The sequence below is a fragment of the Xiphophorus maculatus genome, chromosome 14 (genome assembly GCF_002775205.1).
Source record: "Xiphophorus maculatus strain JP 163 A chromosome 14, X_maculatus-5.0-male, whole genome shotgun sequence".
In the NCBI taxonomy this organism is placed as follows: domain Eukaryota; kingdom Metazoa; phylum Chordata; class Actinopteri; order Cyprinodontiformes; family Poeciliidae; genus Xiphophorus; species Xiphophorus maculatus.
Window position 1 is genome coordinate 18,944,740 of NC_036456.1, and position 26,380 is coordinate 18,971,119.

Below are 26,380 nucleotides of genomic sequence, written 5' to 3' on the forward strand. Positions count from 1 at the left end.
GGACTTTTTCTGTATTTACAGGATGTGTCCAAAGTTAACTGAAAGTACTAATGGTGTAAGTTTGACAGTTTTTATTTTGTTGTATTAATAATGAAGAGTATGCTGTTTTAGATCGGCAAAATGACTTTTTTGCAACACTAGTAAAAATATATGGATTAAGTAGGACATTTGCAGATGCATAGGATGACATTTTCTCTCCAAATTCCAAGAGTTGTGCTTTAAAGTATGCACTTCTATGTGGTAAAAAAGCCTTAATGCAAAGTGAATTTCCATGAACTCTGGTGTTGTTAAATACTGGTGCATCAAATGACATTTCTCTGCTTTGTTGCCTGATATCTTTTGTTTTCAAATTATGCTCATCCTCATTCCTGTACTGTCAGATGTTGGCAACTGTTTGCCACACCCAACTCAAATACCTATAAACATGCAGTACTTCTTAAGATTTTGTTAAGGTGTGCTTTGCAGCTTATAGGTTATTAGCTTGTATAAGTTGTGAAATGCATTCATAGTGTTTGGATTTAGAAGATATTATCTGGTTACTTTATTTTTTCTCAAGGTTTTACTGATGGATTTCAGGCTCATCCTGTTTGGGCTCACAGGTTGGTATCTTATTCTGGCTTCTAATAATCTTTTTTCTTTTAGTTATTTTTTCACAATGGGAAACTGAGACAGAGAGGAAATGTAAGACAAAAGTTAAAATCAAGTTGTGTGTTTAAAATGTGCAGGTGCACTGTGACTCCCTCAATACGCTTTTAATAGCTTCTTCAGAGACCTGATTCACTCAGTTTCATCTTGTAGTTATGATTTGTGTTAAGTGTGATAAGACAATGTGTTTGTAAGTTGATTATGAAATGTGTCTGTTAAATTGAGTGAATAAACTAAATATGTGATTAGCACTTTCACCTCAATGCAAAGAAGGCCAAGGTTCAAATCCCACCTGGGTCCTTCCTACATGTTCTTTTTCTTTGTCTTACTTTCTCTTTCTAATCTTATTCATAATACTATTTTGTGAAGTGTACCAGTCGCAAAACAACTAAACTGGTATTCTGTGTTTTGCAAGTTTCCACTTGATCCATCCAAATGTTCCTGCGTCCATTTTAAGCATTATCCATTTTGTTCATTTAGCCGGTGTTGATAACGTACTCGTTCCACTTAGGAAAATCCAGAGCAGCTTTATTAAGTAACTTTACAAAGTTTTCAGAAATTTTGTTCTGAAGCTTATATCCAAATGTTGTAGCAGATCATATTTGACTCTAGGAGTCCCTCCTCCCTCCTAACTCGTGAGGGCTGACTATTCATATGATGCTAATGCTTAAATATACTTGTTTAATTTGAAGATGAAGTGGGCACTTTTAGGCATCTGGAAATTTTACCAGATGAACCAGATTTGTTTCTTCTGTTCCTCTGATTTTGACCGACTTGTTTCCATTTCTCCAGGATGTCACTTAACTAAGTAGTGTGTTTAAAATACATTCACAGGTTTACCTCCTTATAACTCTAACATTGGTTTACAAATGTTAAAGTTATAAAGCATCCTTAGCTGGAGTTTCTCTAATAGTTTAACATTACAGTAATCTTAGTTAACTTGAAGACAACTACAAAAAAACTATTTCTCTTTCATTATTCTGACATTTAAAAAATGATTCTTAATACATTGTATGTAACTATCTAGTTCTAATTGTATACCTACTTTTGTTTGAATTTAAAAAATTAATGTTTTAATAATGTTTGCACATTTTGACTGTTATAGTTTTGCTCCAAAACTATGGAGTTCCATTTGTGTCAAAAATAAGTAGAAGTCATATGTGTAGATGTTGTTGGTTTGTGTCATTCTTTGGTTGATGTCTATGGTCTTAGTGCTTTATGGATATGTCGATGTTGCATATGTGTTCGCTGCATATGTACAGTGCAGATCAAAAGTTTGGACACACCTTTTAATTCAATGAGTTTCCTTTATTTTCATGACTATTGACATTGTAGATTCACACTGAAGGCATCATAACTATGAATAACACATGTGGAAATATGCACTAAACAAAAAAGTGTACAACAACTGAAAATACCCCTTATATTCTAGTTTCTTCAAAGTAGCAACCTTTTGCTGTGATTACTGCTTTGCACACACTCTGCATTTTCTTGATGCGCTTCAAGAGGTAGTCACCTGAAATGGTTTTCACTTCATAGGTGTGCCCTGTCAGGTTAATAAATGGGATTTCTTGCCTTATAAATAGTCATGAAAATAAAGAAAACCCATTGAATTAGAAAGGTGTGTCCAAACTTTTGGTCTGTACTGTATATATAGCATTTGTTATGACATAGACCAACAACATCTACACATATGACTTCTACTTATTTTTGACACAAATGGAATGTAAGTGCAGCAAGGTCTCACTAGTCTAGCCTCTTAAAGCTCTTTCGTACCCGACACATTTCTTCTAAAAAAAAAATAGAGGTCTTGAATCCAACAGTCATCTTTAAGTCTTTACTGAATTTAAGAGAAAATAAAAATAACAAACAGATTCACAACCAATAGAAAGTGACGGTCAAAAGACTGTGTTACTCTCAAGGTGCCAGTCTTCTACAATGAGCAAGTACTTTCATCTTTCATAAACTAATTAGTCAATAACCAATCAAAAGACACCACGTAATAAGCTTAAGCACAATACAATTACAGACGCTTATCCTTTTCAAATAGCAGAGTAAAAAATTAAATTCACGTAAACACAAAATAACATTTTGTATTAAGTTCCAAAATGTATATATGGCTCCTACAGGGAACCCTATACACCCATAGTTTGGCGTTGTTTACCGTTTGTGCATTGTCATGATTGCTATGTTTAATGGTGCAGACAGCTGTGGTTTCTGACACTGGCCATATGAGCAACCACCCAGGGCCTTATCTAAGTAGGGGCGACATGAGACCTCTGCAGATTGTGGCACAGAGATGGAAGCAAAGCAGAACAAAGAAGAGTTTGAATTGCTAATTATAATTTATTTCAGCTCTAAGCATTTAATATATAGGTGTTTTTAGGAGAATGTGGATCTTTCAGATCAATTTGAGAAGCAATTTTGATCATATTTCACATTTTATCGTGTCATGTAATGCGGGGCGCTGGTCTTGGCCTTGACTCGGTCTTGGTTTAGGTGGTCTTGACTACAACACTGCAAACTAGCTATTAAGGTTACTTTGTGGTTCCTTCATGTTTACCAAGTTCAATAAACATAAATCCTTTTAAACTACACAAATAATGAACATTGCATTAAAACAAATTTTAGAAAGGTTTTAGGACAACAAAATTGTAGATGTGAATGTCAACATTGACAGTGACTCTCGCTGAAGAATACTTAACTTTCCACATCTTGTCATTTGGATACACTAATTGTAACCACTACTTAAATTTAATTAGCAATAAACTCAGTAGGATAGTTACTTTTGTTCTAGGGTCACGCAGGAGGATGATAAGCATATAAGTTTTAACAACTCAAGTTTATTTTTTTTCCCCACACAAAAAAATAATAATCCAGGTAACATTAATTACCTTAATAAAATTAAGAATAAAACTTAAATTGTCCATCCTTACAAAAAAAAGCAAATTAATATTCAGAAAAATGAGGATAGGTTTTCTTAACTGTAGCTTTAAAACTCATGTCAACAGAAGAAATTACATATTCCAGTTAGTCCTTCAATATAACAGTTCAGTCAGTCAGTTCACTCAATGTGCACATAAGTTGTCAATTTTGAAAATTTTCATGAACAAATAGTTTGTGGAATAAATTTTTTTAAAAGGATCGGGGGCTCCTTTTTTGTCCAATTAGCGTATCTGTAGTCAAAGCAAAACATCCAGCTCCAGCAGCACCAGACCCTCCGTCTTTCCAGGCTTCAGTCCGAGTCACAAAGATGGCGGCGGGACCCTCCTGCTTCTGGAACTCAACTGGCTCGTTCAGATATGGGCCGTCCAAAAAAAACCAACCGGAGAAATCCCAGAACGGATTACACACTATCCAGTTCAAAATAAACAAATTTCTTCCATATCACAGCAGCACTTATGAGTAGTAACTTCTCTACTTCTGCTGAAACGTGCTCAGTCTACGTAGCCTGCCATTTCTTTTCTTCTCCCCTCTGCCTTTCTCTTTTTCTCTCTTCTTCTCGTACCGACACGCAGAAATGTGAGTCTAGTGCCCTCTACAGGACATTCTATGAATGTCCTGTAGAATCCTGTTATGTTAAACACATATGTATGTATGTTAAACTCATACATACAGATCAGCATAGTTTATGGGAGTTACATAATAATAATCAAATGCTTTTAATCACTACTTTTGCTGACATTTTCCACAGAAAGAACACTTGGAATAAATAAGGAAGATGAATGCAATGCCTCTAATGCAATGCTGTTAAAGTTTAATTGGTTTTATTTCAGGCGTCCTGCTCAGTGTTGCCTGTGCCCAAAGCCATCAGTACTACTTTGTGAACACTTCGCTTACGTGGACAGAAGCTCAGAGAGTCTGCAGACGGGACTACACTGATCTGGCCACCATTGAAAGCTCAGCTGATGTTGATGATTTTTTAAGGACCACCTCCAATAATACAGGTGGGTTTTTAATTTGAAAATGGGTGAATAACACATGTATACTCACAAACCCCACATTTCAAGCACTTTGAATTGCCTTGTTGCTGAAAATGTGCTATATACATAAAACTACCTTTTCTTATGTTTTCATATCAGTGAAAGTTTTATCATATGAGTATAAACATGCTTCACTGCAGCTTTTTAATGTAATAAACTTTGTTTTGTTATTTATTTAGGCAAGGCATGGATAGGTCTTTATGATGACAAAATAAACAGCTGGAAATGGTCCCTAAATGACAGCAGCTTCTACGGTCCTGGAGAATATTCATTTAGGGACTGGGAACCTGGCGAACCCAATAATTATTATGGACAACAGTATTGTGTTAGATTTTATGGTACTGCTTATAACTCTGTGGGCAGATGGGATGACATTGGGTGCACGGAGACAATACAATTTGTGTGCTATAATGGTAAGAGTATTTTATATATATTTATATATTTGAAAGATTATTATTATCATTTTCTTTTGGTTTTCTTATTCTACTTTTTGTGTATATATTTACAGGTACAGTAGGTGGATCACCATCCTATGTTTTGAGTAACATTTCACTAAACTGGACAGAAGCTCAGAAATTCTGCCGTACGAATTATGTTGACCTGGCCAGGTAAATAACAAGACAATATCTTAAAGCAAATACTGCATTAATGCATAATAATCTATAGAGAGAGGGATTGTAGTTCATGAATTCCAGATGTTTTCCTCTGGGTTTTTATCTTGTACTTTAAGACAGTGGTCCCCGTACCGGGCCGCGCAAGACATAATGAACTACTTCCGGATCTTTTATTTTGAAAATCCTAAACCGGATTGTATCGGTTACGTTTTGCTTAATTTTAACTTAATACTCAGGTACACAGAGACATTTCCATAGACAGATACATTTTGATGTCTTTATCCATATACTATGTTTGCAGACAGAGACACCTTCTGTGCCTCTATCTGTAGACCTAAGGTTGGCGGGTACAGTAAGATGGCAATATCTCATTATGTCTTCCATCCATTAGTCTATGGAAGGTTGGAGTTACAGTGAGACACAGACAATTGGAGTATCTGGGGTGGTGAGAGGGGTCGGTCTTGTCACCCCCCCACAAGATGCTGCTCTGGGCGGTTGACTGTGTTACCCATAGCAGAATCTGGCACTGGCTGATTAATCACAATTAATCACTATGCCTAACTTTATAGGCTTGAAATATAAATATGCACACAGCTGTGCGAACCCCTCGTGCTGCACGGCAGCAATTTAAAATCCAAGCAATTATCTTGCTTTTGTAATCTCCCATACTCAATAGCAACTAAGAGAAATTTACTCCACTATACAGTACATGCATACAAGTGGTACCAAACTTGCTCAGGAGCCAACTGATCGATCTATTTTATTAGATCTATTTTAATTTCTAGTTCTTGGATGCTCCACTCTTTTATGATACCATGAAGCCCATATCAAACATGCACATTCTCAAAAAAGTTTAAGTTGTCTCAAACCAACCATGTCTGAATATTTACAGGTTTTTATATTCAGGAAGGTTTATAGAAACTCGGTATGTTTTAAACGTTGGTTTAGAAACGTTCCTCTACATTCATTTCCTGTGTTGAGGCAGCACTATATTGTCCTCATCCAGCCAGTGAAGACCGGTGTAAATTGTGCACGTGAAATTGCGGATGTGCACAACGTTGGTTAAAGACCCAACACAAGAAAGTTGAAACTGTTCAACTCTTGTTGTTGTCTGCAGTCGCAGGAAAAGTATTTCGCTGGTCGTAGCTCCCCGTGTGTAACGTGTTGCTGTGAACTAGATAACACTCCATGGGAGAGAGGCTCTGATGTCAAAATAGATGGTTCGATTGATCTGTCTTATGTAATATTAACGCATTAAAATGTTCAGGTTCATCGCGTGCGCTAACGCGTTAACGTTGACAGTCCTATGTGCGAGAGAAAAAACAAAAAACAGTTGAGGCATCCTACCCTGAAACAACTTCCGCAAAAAGACCAGAATATAGCCACTCATCTGCATATTCTAGGTCAGGCACGTGCAGAGTGGGGGGCAAAGGGGGTTGAGCCCCTGCCCTTTTTATCCTTGATGCCCCTAGTGCTCTTTTTGAGTTGTTTTTTTTTTTTCAAAACATTGTTTTTATTATTTTTTATTTTCACCTGTATGTCAGAAGGCCTGTTTGTGCCCCTCAGTAGGAGCCCAGATGAGAGGCGGGGTTCACCCTGGATAGGTCACCAGTCCATCACAGGGCCCTGAAAGCCAACAACAAATAAAATGTATGAAAGACAAATGGTAGATTAACAAGGGGAATAAATTCTGTCCAGTTATTTTTTAAATCAAATCATGTTTATTAAGCTCTTACTGTTGGTAACACACCAGTTTTTGCTGTTAAAACTGTGGTCAGCTGCTCAGTAAAAAAGAAAAATCCTTCCACCATGAAGATGATGTGGAGGTTCATCCTCAGAACTGGTTGGTGATCTTGTGGAGCAAGAGCCTCTTCTGAGACAGGAAAGTCTAGGTTTTCTAATGCCTGATCTCTGGCTTCCTCTTTCATCTTCATTTGTTTAGACTGCAAAAACATGTCAAAGATACAAACAATGATGAACGAGTTATAACAACAGCCACACAATATCAAACTCTCTTTGTCATACAGAGCTTAATTAAAGCCAGGGTAAGTTTATGAAGAAAAGTATATTAAGTCGCAACAAACAGAGCCTCCATACAGTTATAACATGAAGTACAACAATCATTCAACATGATGCTGAATGATTGTTGTAGTAATAATCATAAAAGTCACAATAAAATTGATAAAATAATAAGGGTCTAGTAAAACAAGGTAAATGTTAAGGTGGCTGATTTGGCCCGGTAGAAATTCTACCAGAAGGAATCCAAGTGAACATGAGAAAGCCCAGACTGTATCATATCAGAAAGGATGATAGCGAGAAATTAACAATAAATGCTTCTTCTTGTGTGGGGTGAGAGTTTAGTGTGGTAGACGGTGGATTCCAGTCCACTTTGATCACCTTTGACTGCTTTGTTTAAAGCAGTGGTGTCAAACTCCAGTCCTCAAGGGCCGCTGTCCTGCAACTTTTAGATGAGCCTCTGCTGCACCACACCTGAATGGAATAATTAAGTCATTAGTAAGGCTCTGGAGAATTTATCTACACAAGATTGAGGTAATTAAGCCATTTCATTCCAGTGTTTTGTACCTGTGGCACATCTAAAAACTGCAGGACAGCGGCCCTTGAGGACTGGAGTTTGACACCACTGGTTTTAAAGAGAGTCAACGCATCTGTTCGAGAGCTCATGATCCTAATATAATTAAATTTGACTTAACATTCCAAGAAAGCAACTAATATTATAAAGTGTAATAATTTCTTGTGTAGTGTTCTTCTTTGTCGACATTCGTTGTTTTCCATTTTACATATTTATAAATAAAAACTGTATATTTCAGTTTAGATTCAATAGCTGAAGCAAAAACCAAACACAGTGGATTTTTAATTTTCAAATTAAAGTTGTTGTTTTTTTCATTTAGGTATTAAAACTGAAAAAACAAAAAAAAACACAATAATTGTTTTTTGTTTTGAAAGAGAAAAATCAAAGGAAACCCAACACAGATTATTTTCCTTGTGTCCTGGTTTTAATATGATTGTTTATTAACACTGTTTTTCCTTGCCAGTGTACGGAATCAGGCAGAAACTGAAATCATAAAAACCCTAAAGGGTACCATCACTGTTTGGATTGGACTGTATCGGGAAAAGCTGTGGTCTGATGGAAGCACCTCTCTGTTTCGAAACTGGGCGGCTGGCGAACCCAATGATGCCTCTGAGTGTGTTGCTGGATCATTTAGTGACTCTGGAAGATGGTCGAATGAAAATTGCAGCCTGAGTTTGCCATTCGTCTGCTACAAACCAAGTAATGTATCTCATTTCTGCTGTTTCAGAAATAATCCATAATTTTACACAACACATGACTGTGGTGTCATTTTCTGCAGGTCCCTCAACTACAGTCTCTAAGCACACTACATCACAAGTATTTTCAGCAGATGGCTTGGCAGGACTTGTTCATTATAATGAAATATTTCTTGCATTTCTTACATCTGGAAAAATGATCTATTTCTTCTTAAGGGAAAAAACTACATTATGCAACACAGAACCAATAAACAGTTTTGAAGGCTTTGCTTTTGTTTAACAAATAAAAATATATATAAACCCCCAACTGTGCTGTGAAACAAAAGGCTTTATTTATAGCACAACTGTCACAGGTTCAAGTCCTGGTCTGGTGACCTTTGCCACAGGTCTTCCCCATTTCTCATAAACCAGTTTTCTGTTCGAAGTTGTTAAAGCCTAAAGGCAATTTTAATATGTACAGAGGAATTGCGGTCTGTTTGTGTGCAGATGCACACAAACAGACCGCAATTCACTCATTTTTATAAATTGTTGTTATTTCTTTAACCAAACCCAATGTGAAATATAAGTTTTATGTCTGATAAAACTAATGCTTATATTGGAATATATATTGTGTCTGTGTGTGTTAGAACCTCAACCCTTCAGAGTATTGACACAAGATGAGACCAGCATCACTCTGATGTGGAACAAGATAAACAACAGCACCAGCTTTGTTCTCCAGTTTAACGGCACAGAGACAAACATCAGTGCACCAGATGGAGATGGACCAGTAACTTACACAGTCTCATCTCTGACTGCTGGAACTAGATACACATTCACTCTTTTCTATGTGTTTGAGAATATAAGAAACAGTCAAGGGCAACTGTCAGCTGTCACTGGTAAGTTATTTCACTGCACAAAGTAACTTTTCACACCATCACTGGTATTATTTTAAGAAAAACAAATTTATCTTATCTCTGAAAGCCTACAGACTGTAAAAAATGGTTTGATTTCTCCTCTTTTTTAGTGCTTCTTGTGTATGTACTAGGTACTGAGACAAAACTTATAGATTCCAAACTATGACCAACTTCTCTGTTAGTCATCAGTTCTAACAGAAACTCAGGAGCAAATGCTTATGATTCCTCATGAAAAGCTCACATTATTTCACCAGTACCCTGAACAATCAGAGTACTTCTTGTTTTCAATTAGTAGTAAAAACCCCTTAACCCTCATCCCTGGAAAATACAATGGAAAACAGAATCCAGAGAAGCTTTTGGTGCTTTTCTGCACCAATAGCAGTCAACTTAGGGGATTCAAATTCTGATTATTGTGCATCCTGAGCCACTATGTTTAGTTGATTTGAATGATGTTGATATTTGAACAAATTAAATAGATGGTTGGTAGCAACATGATGTGGTTTTGAAAGTGAAAAGATGTAATGGAAAGATCAATAATGTTTAAAAATTACATGATACTGTTGTATCCTACATTCCTTTTGCTCTTTGCTTGTTTAATTGACCCGGACGTGTTTTTTTGTTTTTTTTTTTTGTAAGCTGCAATTAAGATACTTTCTACTCAAAGATATACATGAAAACCCAACTGCAAAAACCTGAACTGAACATCTTTTTTAAAAAATTCAGCTCCTACAAATGCAGAAGGACTTACAAAGTCAGGACAAAATGAGAGCAGCATCACTCTGCAGTGGAATAAAATCAACAACAGCACCAACTTTGTAATCCAGTATGACGGCAGAGAGGCAAACATCAGAACACCAGATGGAGATGGACCAGTGATCCACACAGTTTCATTTCTCACTCCTGGAACAAACTATACATTCACTCTCTTCTCTGTTCTTGACAACGTCAGAAGCAGTGGAGTCAGTATTACTGCAGCTACTGGTAAGACTTTACATTTCATTAAGAAAGCAAAACTTTTTTAACACCAAAATTCTGTTAGTCTGCAGTCCATTGGTTGGTTATTGAACAAGACCCATCTGCTATATAGAAATTTAAAAGACTCAGTAGCACAAGATAAAGCACAACTGTCACAGGTTCAAGTCCTGGTCTGGTGACCTTTGCCACATGTCTTCCCCATTTCTCATAAACCAGTTTTCTGTTCGAAGACTGTTAAAGCCTTAAGAAATTACTCAAAAATCTGCTATGTAGCAACTAATTAAAGAGTCTCATCTGAAGGTCAACAAAGTAAAGAAACATGTTTAGTGGTCATTAAATTTCCTAATAGGATCAACATTTTCAATCACAAAGGGAATGTGAGATGTTTCTGTTCTTTGTCCTGAATAGGATTTGTTTAGTCCATGTAGAGCAGTGGTGTCAAACTCCAGTCCTCAAGGGCCGCTGTCCTGCAGTTTTTAAACGTGCCACAGGTACAAAACACTGAAATGAAATGGCTTAATTACCTCCTCCTTGTGTAGATCAGTTCTCCAGAGCCTTTCTAATGACCCAATTATTCTATTCAGGTGTGGTGCAGCAGAGGCACATATAGAAGTTGCAGGACAGCGGCCCTTGACGACTGGAGTTTGACACCCCTGATGTATAGAAAGTGACTGTAAATGGAAAGCAACATGTAGCTGTCAGGCTGTCACAGGTAGATTTACTGATGAAAAGGATTTAAAAGATATTATTTTATTTAGTTGTACCATGTCTACTAAAAATCTGCTAAAACCAAGACTTAAAGCTAATGTTTATTTAACTCCTAGTGAGGTGTGATTTTTTATTTTATTTTTTGATGATTTCCTCTGACTGCATCTTTAGTGATATCCTCACTAAAGGTGCAGGAAAACCTGTTCACCCTCATTAACTCAAAATCTGACAGTAAGTCGAAATAAAAGTATTTTGTGTCTTTAGACTTATAATGTTTATCCTCTGTTTTGTCCCACATATTCTATTTGAAGCTTCTTGTACCGGCTGTCGATGTTGTGCTTCAGGCACAGACTGCATCACCACCAATGGAGTTGTTGAATGTCTTGACCCCTGTGACACCTACACTGTACTGAATGATACATGGCGTTCAACAGAGAATACAGACAATTCAATCTTACACTGTGACCAGGACATTTCCAGGAGTGTTTGGTATCGCTTTTATTTGGGTCAGACCAATGCCCAGATACCAGAGAAATATGTAGCAGAACAAAGATGTGGAACTTCTGCTTCTTTGTGGATAAACGGCAATCATCCAGTCCAACTTAATGAAATTGTAACTCGCAATCTGTTTGATTCCTGGTGGGGTTACTCGTATCGTTCCTCCTATTTTGCCTCAATCGCCATCCAGATCAAACTTTGTTCTGGATACTACGTCTACAAACTTCAACAGCCGTTTGGATGCTACATGGCATATTGTGCAGGTACTGTTGTAATAATTTACAAAACATTCAGAATTATCTGTTTTCCTTTTACAACGAAGAAATTTGAATATGTATATGCAGATGCACACACACAGACCGCAATTCACACGTTTTTATAAATTGTAGTTATTTCTTTAACCAAATCCAATGTGAAACATAAATTTTATGTCTGATAAAACTAATGCTTATATTGGAATATATATTGTGTCTGTGTGTGTTAGAACCTCTCCCCTTCAGAGTATTGACACAAGATGAGACCAGCATCACTCTGATGTGGAACAAGATGAACATCACCAGCTTTGTTCTCCAGTATAACGGCACAGAGACAAACATCAGTGCACCAGATGGAGATGGACCAGTAACTTACACAGTCACATCTCTGACTGCTGGAACTAGATACACATTCACTCTTTTCTATGTGTTTGAGAATATAAGAAACAGTCAAGGGCAACTGTCAGCTGTCACTGGTAAGTTATTTCACTGCACAAAGTACCTTTTCACACCATCACTGGTATTATTTTAAGAAAAATAAATTTATCTTATCTCTGAAAGCCTACAGACTGTAAAAAATGGTTTGATTTCTCCTCTTTTTTAGTGCTTTTTGTGTATGTACTAGGTACTGAGACAAAACTTATGGATTCCTAACTATGACCAACTTCTCTGTTAGTCATCAGTTCTAACAGAAACTCAGGAGCAAATGCTTATGATTCCTCATGAAAAGCTCACATTGTTTCACCAGGACCCTGAACAATCAGAGCACTTCTTGTTTTCAATTGGTAGTAAAAACCCCTTAACCCTCATCCCTGGAAAATACAATGGAAAACAGAATGCAGCCGTTTAGCTGCTTGTTAAGGGGTTTAGAAAAAATATTCAGTATATTTATGTCGATATTTGGACAAATTAAATAGATGGTTTGAAGCAACATGATGTGGTTTTGAAAGTGAAAAGATGCAATGGAAAGATCAATAATGCTTAAAATGTGCATAACACTGATCTATCCTATATTCCTTTTGCTCTTTGCTTGTTTAATTGACCCGGACGTGTTTTTTGTAAGCTACAATTAAGATACTGGCTACTCATAGATATACATGAAAACCCAACTGCAAAAACCTGAACTGAACATCTCTTTTTAAAAAAAAAATCAGCTCCTCGAAATACAGAAGGATTTACAGCTTCAGCACAAAATGAGAGCAGCATCACTCTGCAGTGGAATAAAATCAACAACAGCACCAGCTTTGTTCTCCAGTATGACGTCATAGAGACAAACATCAGAGCACCAGATGGAGATGGACCAGTGATCCACACAGTCTCTTTTCTCACTGCTGGAACTAGATACACATTCACTCTCTTCTCTGTTCTTGACAACGTCAGGAGCAGTGGAGTCAGTATTACTGCATTTACTGGTAAGACTTTACATTTCATTAAGAAAGTGAAACTTTTTTCACACCAAAATTCTGTTAGTCTGCAGTCCATTGGTTGGTTATTGAACAAGACCCATCTGCTATATAAAAATTTAAAAGACTCAGTAGTGCAGGGTAAAGCACAACTGTCACAGGTTCAAGTCCTGGTCTGGTGACCTTTGCCATATGTTTTCCCCATTTCTCATAAACCAGTTTTCTGTTCAAAGACTGTTAAAGTCTTAAGAAATTACTCAAAAATCTGCTACATAGCAACTAATTAAAGAGTCTCATCTGAAGGTCAACAAAGTAAAGAAACATGTTTAGTGGTCATTAAATTTCCTAATAGGGTCAACATTTTAAATCATAAAGGGAGTGTGAGATGTTTCTGTTCTTTGTCCTGAGTAGGATTTGTTTAGTCCATGTAGAGAGAGCGACTGTAAATGGAAAGCAACATGTAGCTGTCAGGCTGTCACAGGTAGATTTACTGATGAAAAGGATTTAAAAGATATTATTTTATTTATTAGTTGTACCATGTCAACTAAAAATCTGCTAAAACCAAGACTTAACGCTAATGTTTATCCTTTTGCTCTTTGCTTGTTTAATTGACCCGGACGTGTTTTTTTTGTAAGTTACAATTAAGATACTGGCTACTCATAGATATACATAAAAACCCAACTGCAAATACCTGAACTGAACATCTCTTTTTTTTAAAAGGTGATGTTTTTTTCTTTTTTTTAATGATTTCCTCTGACTGCATCTTTAGTGATATCCTCACTAAAGGTGCAGGAAAACCTCTTCACCCTCATTAACTCAAAATCTGACAGTAAGTCGAAATAAAAACAAAAGTATTTTGTGTCTTTAGACTTATAATGCTTATCCTCTGTTTTGCCCCACATATTCTATTTGACGATCCGTGTACCGGCTGTCGATGTTGTGCTTCAGGCACAGACTGCATCACCACCAATGGAGTTGTTCAATGCCTTGACCCCTGTGACACCTACACTGTACTGAACGATGCATGGCGTTCAACAGAGAATACAGTTGACTACTATTCATCTCTGCACTGTGACCAGTACATTTCCTGGAGTGGTTGGTATCGCTTTTATTTGGGTCAGACCAGCGCTCAGATACCAGAGAAATGTGTAGCAGAAAACAGATGTGGAACTTCTGTTCCTATGTGGATAAACGGGACTCATCCAGTCCAGCTTAATGAAATTGTAACTCGCACTGTGTTTGGTTCCTGGTATGGTTCCTGCTTCTCTTTTGCCTCAAACGCCATCCAGATCAAACTTTGTTATGGATACTACGTCTACAAACTTCAGCACACGTCTGGATGCAACATGGCATATTGTGCAGGTACTGTTGTAATAATTTACAAAAAATTCAGAATTATCTGTTTTCCTTTTACAACGAAGAAATTTGAATATGTATATGCAGATGCACACACACACAAACAGACCGCAATTCATTCGTTTCTATAAATTGTAGTTATTTCTTTAACCAAACCCAATGTGAAACATAAGTTTTATGTTTGGTAAAACTAATGCTTATATTTTAATATATATTGTGTCTGTGTGTGTTAGAACCTCAACCCTTCAGAGTATTGACACAAGATGAGAGCAGCATCACTCTACAGTGGAATAAAGGAGACAACATCACCAGTTTTGTTCTCCAGTTTAACGGCACAGAGACAAACATCAGTGCACCAGATGCAGATGGACCAGTAAACCATACAGTCTCATCTCTGACTGCTGGAACCGAATATACATTCACTCTTTTCTATGTGTTTGAGAACGTAAGAAACAGTGGAGAGCAACTGTCAGCTGTCACTGGTAAGATATTTAACTGCACAAAGGAACTTTTCACACCATCATCTAATTTGGTTTTATTTTAAGAAAAATAAATTTATCTTATATCTGAAAGCCTACAGACTGTAAAAAAATGGTTTGATTTCTCCTCTTTTTTAGTGCTTTTTGTGTATGTACTAGGTACTGAGACAAAACTTATAGATAAAACTATGACCAACTTCTCTGTTAGTCATCAGTTCAAACAGAAACTCAGGAGCAAATGCTTATGATTCCTCATGAAAAGCTCACATTGTTTCACCAGTACCCTGAACAATCAGAGCACTTCTTGTTTTCAATCGGTAGTAAAAACCACTTAACCCTCATCCCTGGAAAATACAATGGAAAACAGAATGCAGAGCAGCTGGTGCTTTTCTGCACCAATAGCAGTCAACTTAGGGGATTCAAATTCGGATTATTGTGGATCCTGAGCCACTATGTTTAGTTGATTTGAATGATGTTGATATTTGGACAAATTAAATAGGTGGTTGGAAGCAACATGATGTGGTTTTGAAAGTGAAAAAATGCAATGGAAAGATCAATAATGCTTAAAATGTACATAACATTACTACAATTTCTAGCTACAATTAAGATACTGGCTACTCATAGATATACATGAAAACCCAACTGCAAAAACCTGAACTGAACATCTCCTTTTTTTAAAAATCAGCTCCTAGAAATGCAGAAGGACTTATGAAGTCAGGACAAGATGAGAGCAGCATCACTCTGCAGTGGAATAAAATCAACAACAGCACCAACTTTGTTCTCCAGTATGACGGCAGAGAGACGCTCATCAGAGCACCAGATGGAGATGGACCAGTGATCCACACAGTCTCTTTTCTCACTGCTGGAACTAGATACACATTCACTCTCTTCTCTGTGATTGAGAATGTCAGAAGCAGTGGAGTCAGTATTACTGCTGTCACTGGTAAGATACTGGAAATCTAATATATAAAACTTCAACTTTTCATCTCTTGCACATTAATGTTTGTGTTGAGATACAAAGAACTCTACCAATAAATTGGTATTTAAAGAGTTGCAGGCAAGAAACAAAGATCAAATATAAATTATATTTTTGTGTGATTATCAGAACATTTTTTAAGTGTTAGAGAAATTCTGTTCTAAGCTCCTCAAAGCACAACAAGGTTACATCACATATCAAGAAGATAAATATGTCATTAAATTAATCATCCATTTTTAATTTTTAATATTTAAGTTTATTGCACTTTTAATTATGTCATGTTACAGTTCTAAGTAGGAAACAACACAGTTGTTTGCAAATAAAAATCTAAGTCAAGTATGAATTTAAATTCTTCCCTCTGGTTAGTTTTTAGTGAGAGTTTAAATATTTCATGAGAGAACAAAGCACAGGGACTATGAAACTTCTTCTCTTCAGTGGATAAGCAAGTATCTGGGGTTTTTATATATACAGTTTATATGTGCTTAAGATAAATTTTTATTGTAATAAGTTCTAATTTTAATAAGTTAATTTAGACATTATATTAGAAGTTATGAAATGGCACATATATTTTCTTTTATCATTTTCCCTGCCGTTTTTATTCTCCCAGTTCCTTCAAATGCACAAAGCTTCAGACCATGGTCACAAGATGAGAGCAGCATCAGTCTGCTATGGGAAAAATTCAACAACATCATCAGCTTTGTTTTCCAGTTTAACGGCACACAGACATTGATCAGAGCACCAGATGGATATGGACCAGTAACTCACACCGTCTCTTTTCTCACTGCTGGAACTAAATACACATTCACTCTAATTTCTGTGCTTGAAAATTTTACCAGCAGTGGAATCAGCATTGCAGCAGCTACTGGTAAGACAAATGAAACAATGCTTGATTACTAGGAATAGTTATTTTCTCCAAATGAACCTTTTTTAAACATGTTAGATCTGAGATTTAAAGGTGCACATTGAGTTTGTTGTATCATCATCCCAATATTGTTTTTAAATGCTACATTTTTCAGTATAAAGGTTTTGAAGAAATGAATTGACCTTTTTTAACTCCTTTGGCTCAGCACCTCAAAATGCAGAAGGCTGGAGAGCATCAGGACAAGATGAGAGCAGCATCACTCTGCAGTGGAATAAAATCAACGACAACACCAGCTTTGTTCTCCAGTATGACGGCAGAGAGACGTTCATCATAGCACCAGATGGAGATGGACCAGTAACTCACACCATCTCATCTCTAGCTGCTGGAACCAGATACTTATTCAGTCTCTTCTCTGTGTTTGAGAACGTCAGAAGCAGTGGACAGCAACTTACTGCTGTCACTGGTATGAATATAAAGTACATTCATTTATTTATTCACAACCAAGGCAAAAAAAATTCCTCCAAAATCTTCAAAATCAGATTGAACCATCAATGATCCAAACCTGCAAACGTCACACTTAAAAATAAACCCAAACCTCAAATTTATGGGAAAACATACTTTACCCTGAGATCAATAAAATTTTTGGACTAAAGCTACAAGATTTATCCAATCAACGTTAACTGGAAGTATTAATGGTGTAAGTTTGACAACTGTGCTGAAACAAAACCTCAGACTATTTTTATTGTCTTCCATTAACAATGAAAGGTACAATGTTTCTGATTGGCGAAACAACAAAAGTAATCTATTTTTTCAGATTAAGTTTGTTCGTTTGTAGACGCATAGAATGACATTTTCTCTCCAAATTCCAAGAGTTGTGTTTTAAAATATGCAACTTTAAATTAAATCATGGAACCAAGCTGCTGTGAATAAATGCCTTATTTTATGGGCACAAGGTCTAAGGAATGAAAACACTAGTGGGGGGGTTTTCTTTTTTACACATTGTCTAATGCTACATGCAATGAGAAAATAACACTATGAGCCAGAACATCAATTTGTGCAAGGGTAAAAAGTACATTTTAACCCTCTTCAGTGTCTTTTAGTGATGGAGGAAATTAAGAATGGATGACCCTTGCTGCATGTTTTCCCCTTCTCTCATTACCTGCTTTCCTGTCTAATCATTCTGAAATAAAAGAAACTAGAGCCAATAAAACCTGAAATGGTGAATCAAACTCTCTTCATTCAGACAGCAAATCTCAAAATCAACTGCTATCTAACCTTTACTTTAACTAACCCTAATCTTTTGTTTTACTTCACCAGATTCTGCTTCTAATATTAGAAATTGATAAAATATTGTTGCTTGATTTGGATTTGTTCCTAGTAGAATTATTTGGCTTAAGATTGTGGGACACATATCTTAACCATCACAATATTGTTTGTTTGTTTCAGCGCCAGAAAATGCAAAAGGCTTCAGAGCATCAGAACAAGATGAGAGCAGCATCACTCTGCGGTGGAATAAAGTCGGCAGCAACATCAACTTTGTTCTGCAGTTTAACGACACAGAGACATTCATCGGTGCACCAGATGGATATGGACCAGTGACCTACACAGTCAGATCTCTGACCCCTCGTACAAACTACACATTCACTCTTTTCTCTGTGTTTGAAAATGTCAGAAGCAGTGGAGTCAGCATATTTGAGGCTACTGGTAAGATACTCAAATCTGTTGCATACTTCATGGTTTGCATTAAGTTACATTATTTTTCCTATAAACTCAAAGTTTCTGTTGTTTAATGGCTTGAATTTAACTGCAGCACTTTGTGAATTATCTCTAAAGATATAAAAGTTGGCCCAACTCTTTTGTAGCACCTGTATTTATTATGTCTTACTGTTGTTGTTGTTCCTTGACTAGTTAATTACAAAAATTAATGATAGAAAATAAAATCAACCCAATATGTTTTTTTTCTTTTCATGTTAACAAAACTTCATTGACCAACAAACAGGTCCAAGTGAGTAAATAAAATTCTTTAGTTTTTCTTTTTTTCTTAGGATATAAAATGTAGATGTTTCAAATATTTATACTTAATTTGAAAACAGTTATCACATTATTCTTTAATAATCTGCAATTTAATAGATTTATCTTGTTTTTGTGAATTATACATGTCTAATTTTTTTGTCAACAGATTATGTTTTTGGATTGGATTTGAAGTTGGAGCTTCTAGAAGAAATGACAAAATCAGAGATGGAAGACGCTTTGATAGAGGTAAGCTAATATCTATTTACATTTTTTATGTCTATTTGTGTCTTTTTTAACCTTTGACTCATAAATTTATTTTTCAATCCAGCTCCTCAGAGAAAATAATCTGCCGCCACACATTACTCTGAAAATCATTTCCTCCAAACCATGAAATCACCGAGGGAATCAAATTCTGGATAATTCATCTGTAACATTCTTTCCTTTCCATGAGGTTTATTTTATGTACTAATTTCAATTGTAATGTTGTTTTACAGAATTGACTTCCCTTTGGGTAATATTTTAATCTCTTTTTGTTGATTAAGAACTGAGTTAAGGTTTTCTTGTATTTTCATAAATCATATGTGTGCATTCTTCTGTTTTTTGCCTCTAAATAAGGTTTTTGGGATCTATAAATTGTTTACGTATTGAAAAAAAAATCTTTTGGGGGACATATTGAAATCTAGATGCAAAACCTTGAAAAAACATGAAGAAAAAAAACCTAGGTGTGTGATGGTATGCACACATCTAGGTTGGCAAGCAAAACAAAGCAAAAGCATAAAAAAGTAAAACTTTGTTCAGTGTGACTCCATGTTGCTTCCCTGGTCATTAAACGTTTAAATACAGCTTTACAATCATATAAATGCAAAAAATCATCATGGTAATGGGGAGAAACAAATGTTGTAAATAGGTATTGGGAAGAATTAACTTGAATATATGAATAAACTAAACTTATTTAGATGAAAATAGGAAAGAATCATTCCTCTCTCAAACTTTTTAAAATGTAATCTGTGGGTAAATGGGGTGAATTAGGGCTCATATCAATTTTATCAGAACAAGAATCCAGAGAAACAACTCTACTAGTTTATTAATTATGGACCACTTATTCTTAAACATGGGAAACTAATAAGTAGCTCTTATACTTTTTTTTCCTTTGATTTATTTGGTCTGTATTTCTTTTTAATTCATGTAAAGCACTTTGAATTGCCTTGTTGCTGAAAATGTGCTATATTAATAAAATGACCTTACCCAGCTCGCAAGTGAAAGTTGCATGTTTGACATTTAAACATTCGAATGTTGAATTTTAATGTTGTCTGAACATTCACTCCAAATTCACTTGTTCCGTCTACATTCACTTTAAAACCGTTTCTTCCAAACCATCAAATCACCGGGACATCAAATTCTGGATAATTCATCTGTAACATCGTTTCCTTTCCCTAAAATAACATGAGGTTTATTTTATGTACCAATTTCAAAATTCTGGAATGTTGTCATTTTACGGATTTTATTTTCTTTTGTGAGATATTTTAATCTATTTTTTTTTTTTTTTTTACCAAGAACTGAATTAAGAATTTCTTGTATTTTTATTAATCATTTGCATTTATTTTTTCTATGATTATGTTGCCTCTAAATACAGTTTTAGGGATCAATTAATTGGTTACTTTTTATTGAAAAAATTATGTTAGACAAAATACTGAAAGCTAGATAAAGATGCTTGAAAACATGAAAACAAAACTTAGGTATGTGATGATATGCACAAAGTAAAAGTATGAAGAAGCAAAACTTAAGTCAGTGTGACTCCATTTTGCTCCCCTGGCCATTACGTGAATGTGTTATTCTGATCTCCCACCACCAGGTGGCGGTGTAGGTATTTACCACAGGTTTCAGTGACACAGAGATCAGTATTTTGGTCCTGACTGTGAACCAAACTATGTGACAGCCAGTATGAGGTAATGAGAGTTCTTTAAAACTATTTGAAGCCGAAGCTATACTCAGAACCCGTTTTAAACAGATATTTCCTGTTACTCAACCCTTTCAGTGTATTATTGTCACCTCTGGTTCTTAGAAGTAATGCCTCACAAACAACTGAACTCATGACAGATTTAGCATAACCAAATGTGCAAAATGTCTTTGTGTTTCTGTTTCTTATTCTATTACTCTGAAGAACAGATGGCACACATTTGAAACACTATTAACTTTATGCCTTAGAATATGATTTAATTGCAAATAATTAATAATAGGACCACTAAAGTAAACTCAGTGATCAAACCAAAACTAAGCTCAGTGTGAAAACAGAAATAAAACCAACATTTGTTTATAACATCTCTAATATAGAAATGTCAGTCAAGGTAAATAAAAATAATTTGAATATATTTTAATACAAAGATTTGATGCAAACTGTTTGAAGTTAAAGAGTTTCTCCCAGTGAGCGATTCTGTAAAAAGAATTTTTTAGATTTATGATAATAAGGAATCTAAAAAACTCTGCAAATTTGTCAAGACAGAACTATAAAACTACTTCTGTTAATTAGCAATTTATTCCACGATGGACTTTTTGGTCTCTCCACTTTTTCAGTAACCTATAAAATTGCACACAACATCCGGAAAAAAGAGCATCAGTTGTATGTTTTATACAATGGATGACATGAAAACAGTTGCAATAATTAATCATAGACAAAAAGATTGGAGGAATATGTAGAATAGATTCAGATCTTGTTGTGAAGATCTGCCTCACTCCATGTCTGTCTTTGCCAGAGATTTTTTATTGCTACTGACACATAAATATGATCAAGTATTGATTGATTTTCTACCTTTTAGATTGTGTCTGTGCCTCTATGGAGGTCATTAAGTTTTTCACTCTGGTGTATTAGTGCCACAACACTGGCCCTGTAGGTCTGGAGATGAACAAACCAATATTGTTGTAGGACTAGAGACCATTTATTGATGGCCTCTTAGATTATGTCTGTGCCTCTATGGAAATTGTTTTCCCAAGTTCTACAAACGTAGAACGTTTGAAACCCGCTTAAGTATTTTACAAAACAAACCTCTGCTTTTTATAAAGGGCAGATTGGTATTCAAGTGAGTGAAAAAAAAGTTTTGTTTGTTTAAATGAAGAATGTAGTTTGTCAGAAAGTTCAGTGTGAAAAACAAGGAAATGCTGGCTAAACTCAGATCTATGCTGAGATAATCTGCCAGATTGACTCTGACTATGTCAGCTTGCTTGTTCACAAAGCCAATGATGATTTAAAGATTAATATAAAATGTCCTTTTTTGTGTGTTAATGTGTCTGTTTTATGTTTCACTATAGTTTTCTTTCTTTTACATTTTACAGAGCTTTATTGTGGAAAAACAATACTTTATTTGGATTTTCAGAGATACGTCATTGTTAAGACAATACTCATCTGTTTCTTTCTCTGTTTAAATCATTATTAAATTTGCTGTTCCAAGTTGATTACCTGGTTACATTAGACTTAATTGTTCAGTGCATGTTAGTGTTATTACTTTTCTCTGTTATTTTAAACTAATTTTAACTATCTCCTATAGATTTTCTAAGCTTCTAAATAAAATATGTGTTCTGTCCTTCCAGCTTCTTTAGCTTTCTGTTTGGATCTTCCAACTATTTCACTGCAACAAAAGAAACAGTTTCACCAGATATTATTTTGGTAAATTATATCTTGTGATAAGAAGAGGTTTGTGGATTTATTTAAAGAGATGTTCTTTTTATCATATTTATCTTTTAATCATATTTATGCTCCAACTTGCTCAAGGTTGGCACTCTGTCTTTGTAGTAGCAGATGAGCCCAACAATCCAGCTTCTAATCCAGTTTAACACCAAGATATTTACAATTTTCTCATGATAAAAAAATGTTTCTGTCATGAAATGGTGCTGTTGAGGTGGTGAGGCAGACGCAGATGGAACCAGGTAGATGAATAATAATGATTTAATGACGAAAAAGCCAACACAAAGTCCAAAACCAGGCAGCACTGCAGAGCGGAGACCAGGGCTCAACACAGGTAGCACTAGCTATACGGAGGCAGGAACCACGGAGAGACAGCACGCACAAATGAGACAAGACACTGAATTGACAAGGACCCGACGAGGAACAAGGAACACAGGTGGAGTTAAATACACAGCGGGTAATCACAGAACGAGACACACCTGGGAACAATCAAGGGGAGGACAGGACAACGAAGAGACTCAAGGACACAGAAAATAATAAATAAATACACAGATAAACTCAGAACATGACAGTTTGACCTTTTTTGTCTTTTCTGCAATTCATAATGACCCAATTTATTTTGTTTTCTTCAAGATTGTTCTCACATCACGGATTTAAGCATTTTGCCAATTTTGCACAAAGTGTCTTGTTCACCTCTGATAGACCCAGAAAGCTGCAAAATAATCTGAATATTTCTACAGATGACTGGATTCTGACTTTTACTAGAAGTTTGACATTGAGTGAAAACACTCAGAGTACAATCTCCTCTGCTGCTCCTGTGCTGCTGACGACCTGCTTACATGACCTTTTAGTCTCACAAATTATAATATTGGCAATAGACTTTTAATTTAAAAAAAGTCTTAATGCAAAGTGAATTTCTATGAACTCTGGTATTGTTAAATACTGGTGCATCCAATGACATTTCTCTGCTTTGTTGCCTGATATATTTTGTTTTAAAACTGTTCATCCTCATTCCTGTTCTGTCAGATGCTGGTAACTGATTGCTGGTAACTGACTGCCCACCCACATCAAATAAAAACATGCAGTACTTCTCAAGATTGTGTGATAAGACAATGTGTTTGTAAGTTGATTATAATGACCCAATGTGTCTGTTAATTGAGTCAATAAACTGAATATGTGATTAGCACTTTCTGGCATCTGGAAATTTTACCAGATGAACCAGATTTGTTTCTTCTGTTCCTCTGATTTTGACCGACTTGCTTCCATTTTTTCCAGGATGTCACTTAAGTAAGTAGTGTGTTTAAAATACATTCACAGGTTTACCTCCTTATAACTCTAACATTGGTTTACAAATGTTAAAGTTATAAAGCATCCTCAGCTGGAGTTTCTCTAATAGTTTAACATTACAGTAATTTTAGTTAACTTGGAGACAACTACAAAAAACTATTTCTCTTTCATTATTCTGGCATTAAAAAAAAGATTTTGAATACATTGTATGTAAATATCTAGTTTTAATTGTATACCTGCTTTTGTTTTAAATTGTAAAAAAAAATGTTTTAATGATTTTTGCACATTTTGACTGTTAAAGAATAACAGAGTAAAACAATAAAGTTGTTTTACTCCAAAACAACTTTATTGGTGAAATCATATAGGAACTATGACGTATGTCCTCCAGGGAAGCTGATCTGCAAAAATATTAATAATTAATTGCCAGAGTTTCTCTTATTGAGGAGGTCATTATGCTTTTCACTCAGGTGTATTAGTGCCACAACACTGGCCCTGTAGGTCTGGAGATGAACAAACCAATATTGTTTTGTTGGACTAGGGACCATTTTTTGATGGCCTCTTGGATTATGTCTGTGCCTCTATGGAATTTTTTTTCTCAAGTTCTACAAACGTAGAACGTTTGAAAACCACATGAGGGTAAAATAATTTTCTTTTACCCTCACAAAACAAACTTCTGCTTTTTCTAAAGGGCCAATTGGTATTCAGTAAAAAAAAAAGTTTTGTTTGTTTAAATGAAGAATGTAGTTTCTCCAGAAAGTTCAGTGTGAAAAACAAGGAAATGCTGGCTAAACTCAGATCTATGCTGAGATAATCTGCACAGATTGACTCTGACTATGTCAGCTTGCTTGTTCACAAAGCCATGGATGATTTAAAGATTAATATAAAATGTACTTTTTTGTTTGTTAACGTGTCTGTTTTCTGTTTCACTATAGTTTTCTTTCTTTTACATTTTACAGAGCTTTATTGTGGAAAAACAATACTTTATTTGGATTTTCAGAGATACGTCATTGTTAAGACAATACTCATCTGTTTCTTTCTCTGCTTAAATCATTATTAAATTTGCTGTTCCAAGTTGATTACCTGGTTACATTAGACTTAATTGTTCAGGGCATGTTAGTGTTATTACTCTTCTCTGTTATTTTAAACTAATTTAACTATCTTCTATAGATTTTCTAAGCTTCTAAATAAAATGTGTTCTGTCCTTCCAGCTTCTTTAGCTTTCTGTTTGGATCTTCCAACTATTTCACTGCAACAAATGAAACAGTTTCACCAGACATTAATTTGATAAATTATATCTTGTGATAAGAAGAGGTTTGTGGATTTATTTAAAGAGATGTTCTTTTTATCATATTTATCTTTGAAGCATATTTATGTTCCAACATGCTCAAGGTTGGCACTCTGTCTTTGTAGTAGCAGATGAGCCCAACAATCCAGCCTCTAATCCAGTTTTTAAACCAAGATATTTAAATTTTACTCATGGTAAAAAAATGTTTGACCATTTGTGTCTTTTCTACAATTCATAATGACCCAATTTATTTAGTTTTCTTCAAGATTGTTCTCACACCACGGATTTAAGCATTTTACCAATTTTGCACAAAGTTTCTTGTTCACCTCTGATAGACCCAGAAAGCTGCAAAATAATCTGAATATTTCTACAGATGACTGGACTCTGACTTTTACTAGAAGTTTGACATTGAGTGAAAACACTCAGAGTACAATCTCCTCTGCTGCTCCTGTGCTGCTGACGACCTGCTTACATGACTTTTTAGTCTCACAAATTATAAGATTGGCAATAGACTTTTAATTTTTAAAAAAAGCCTTAATGCAAAGTGAATTTCTATGAACTCTGGTGTTGTTAAATACTGGTGCATAAAATGACATTTCTTTGTTTTGTTGCCTGATATCTTTTTTTTAAAAACTGCTCATCCTCATTCCTGTACTGTCAGATGCTGGTAACTGATTGCCAGACCCACCTCAAATACCTATAAACATGCAGTACTTCTTAAGATTGTGTGATAAGGCAATGTGTTTGTAAGTTGATTATAATGACCCAATGTGTCAGTTAAATAGAGTGAATAAACTGAATATGTGATTTACACTTTCAGACGTCTGGACATTTTACCAGATGAACCAGATTTGTTTCTTCTGTTCCTCTAATTTTGACCGACTTGCTGACGACCTGCTTACATGACTTTTTAGTCTCACAAATTATAATATTGGCAATAGACTTTTGATATAAAAAAACGTTAATGCAAAGTGAATTTCTATGAACTCTGGTGTTGTTAAATACTGGTGCATAAAACGACATTTCTTTGTTTTCTTGCCTGACAACTTTTGTTTTCAAACTATTCTCATCCTCATTCCTGTACTGTCAGCTGCTGGTAACTGATTGCTGGTAACTGATTGCCCACCCACCTCAAATGCCTATAAACATGCAGTACTTCTTAAGATTTTGTTAAGGTGTGCTTTGCAG

General features: G+C 35.4%; 1 protein-coding gene across 3 annotated transcripts; it reads left to right on the forward strand.

Annotated features, from left to right (window-relative positions):
• The first annotated feature begins 466 nt into the window (after positions 1–466).
• Positions 467–20,146, forward strand: LOC111610914. 3 transcript variants are annotated; one of them, XM_023345996.1, is made up of 19 exons: positions 467–599; positions 4,422–4,592; positions 4,808–5,041; positions 5,137–5,236; positions 8,296–8,531; positions 9,154–9,402; positions 10,144–10,401; positions 11,415–11,864; positions 12,086–12,331; positions 13,010–13,267; positions 14,207–14,620; positions 14,848–15,096; positions 15,779–16,036; positions 16,677–16,934; positions 17,137–17,394; positions 18,378–18,635; positions 18,931–18,936; positions 19,111–19,190; positions 19,273–20,146. In XM_023345996.1, exons 1-19 carry the CDS (start codon positions 566–568, stop codon positions 19,333–19,335), a joined length of 4,080 nt encoding a protein of 1,359 aa, XP_023201764.1. In that variant the 5' UTR covers positions 467–565; the 3' UTR covers positions 19,336–20,146. The 3 variants fall into 3 exon arrangements, with proteins under 3 accessions (XP_023201764.1, XP_023201765.1, XP_023201766.1); XM_023345997.1 differs by lacking the exons at positions 16,677–16,934; positions 17,137–17,394; XM_023345998.1 differs by lacking the exons at positions 12,086–12,331; positions 13,010–13,267; positions 14,207–14,620.
• The last annotated feature ends 6,234 nt before the right edge of the window (positions 20,147–26,380 follow it).

What these genes read in the sequence shown, in the direction of transcription:
- LOC111610914 (XM_023345996.1), top strand. Translation starts at nt 566, where the DNA reads ATGGATTTCAGGCTCATCCTGTTTGGGCTCACAG. An exon ending in CATCCTGTTTGGGCTCACAG is followed by an intron (nt 600 to 4,421) that starts GTTGGTATCTTA and finishes GTTTTATTTCAG; the next exon opens with GCGTCCTGCTCAGTGTTGCC. An exon ending in CTACATGGCATATTGTGCAG is followed by an intron (nt 11,865 to 12,085) that starts GTACTGTTGTAA and finishes TGTGTGTGTTAG; the next exon opens with AACCTCTCCCCTTCAGAGTA.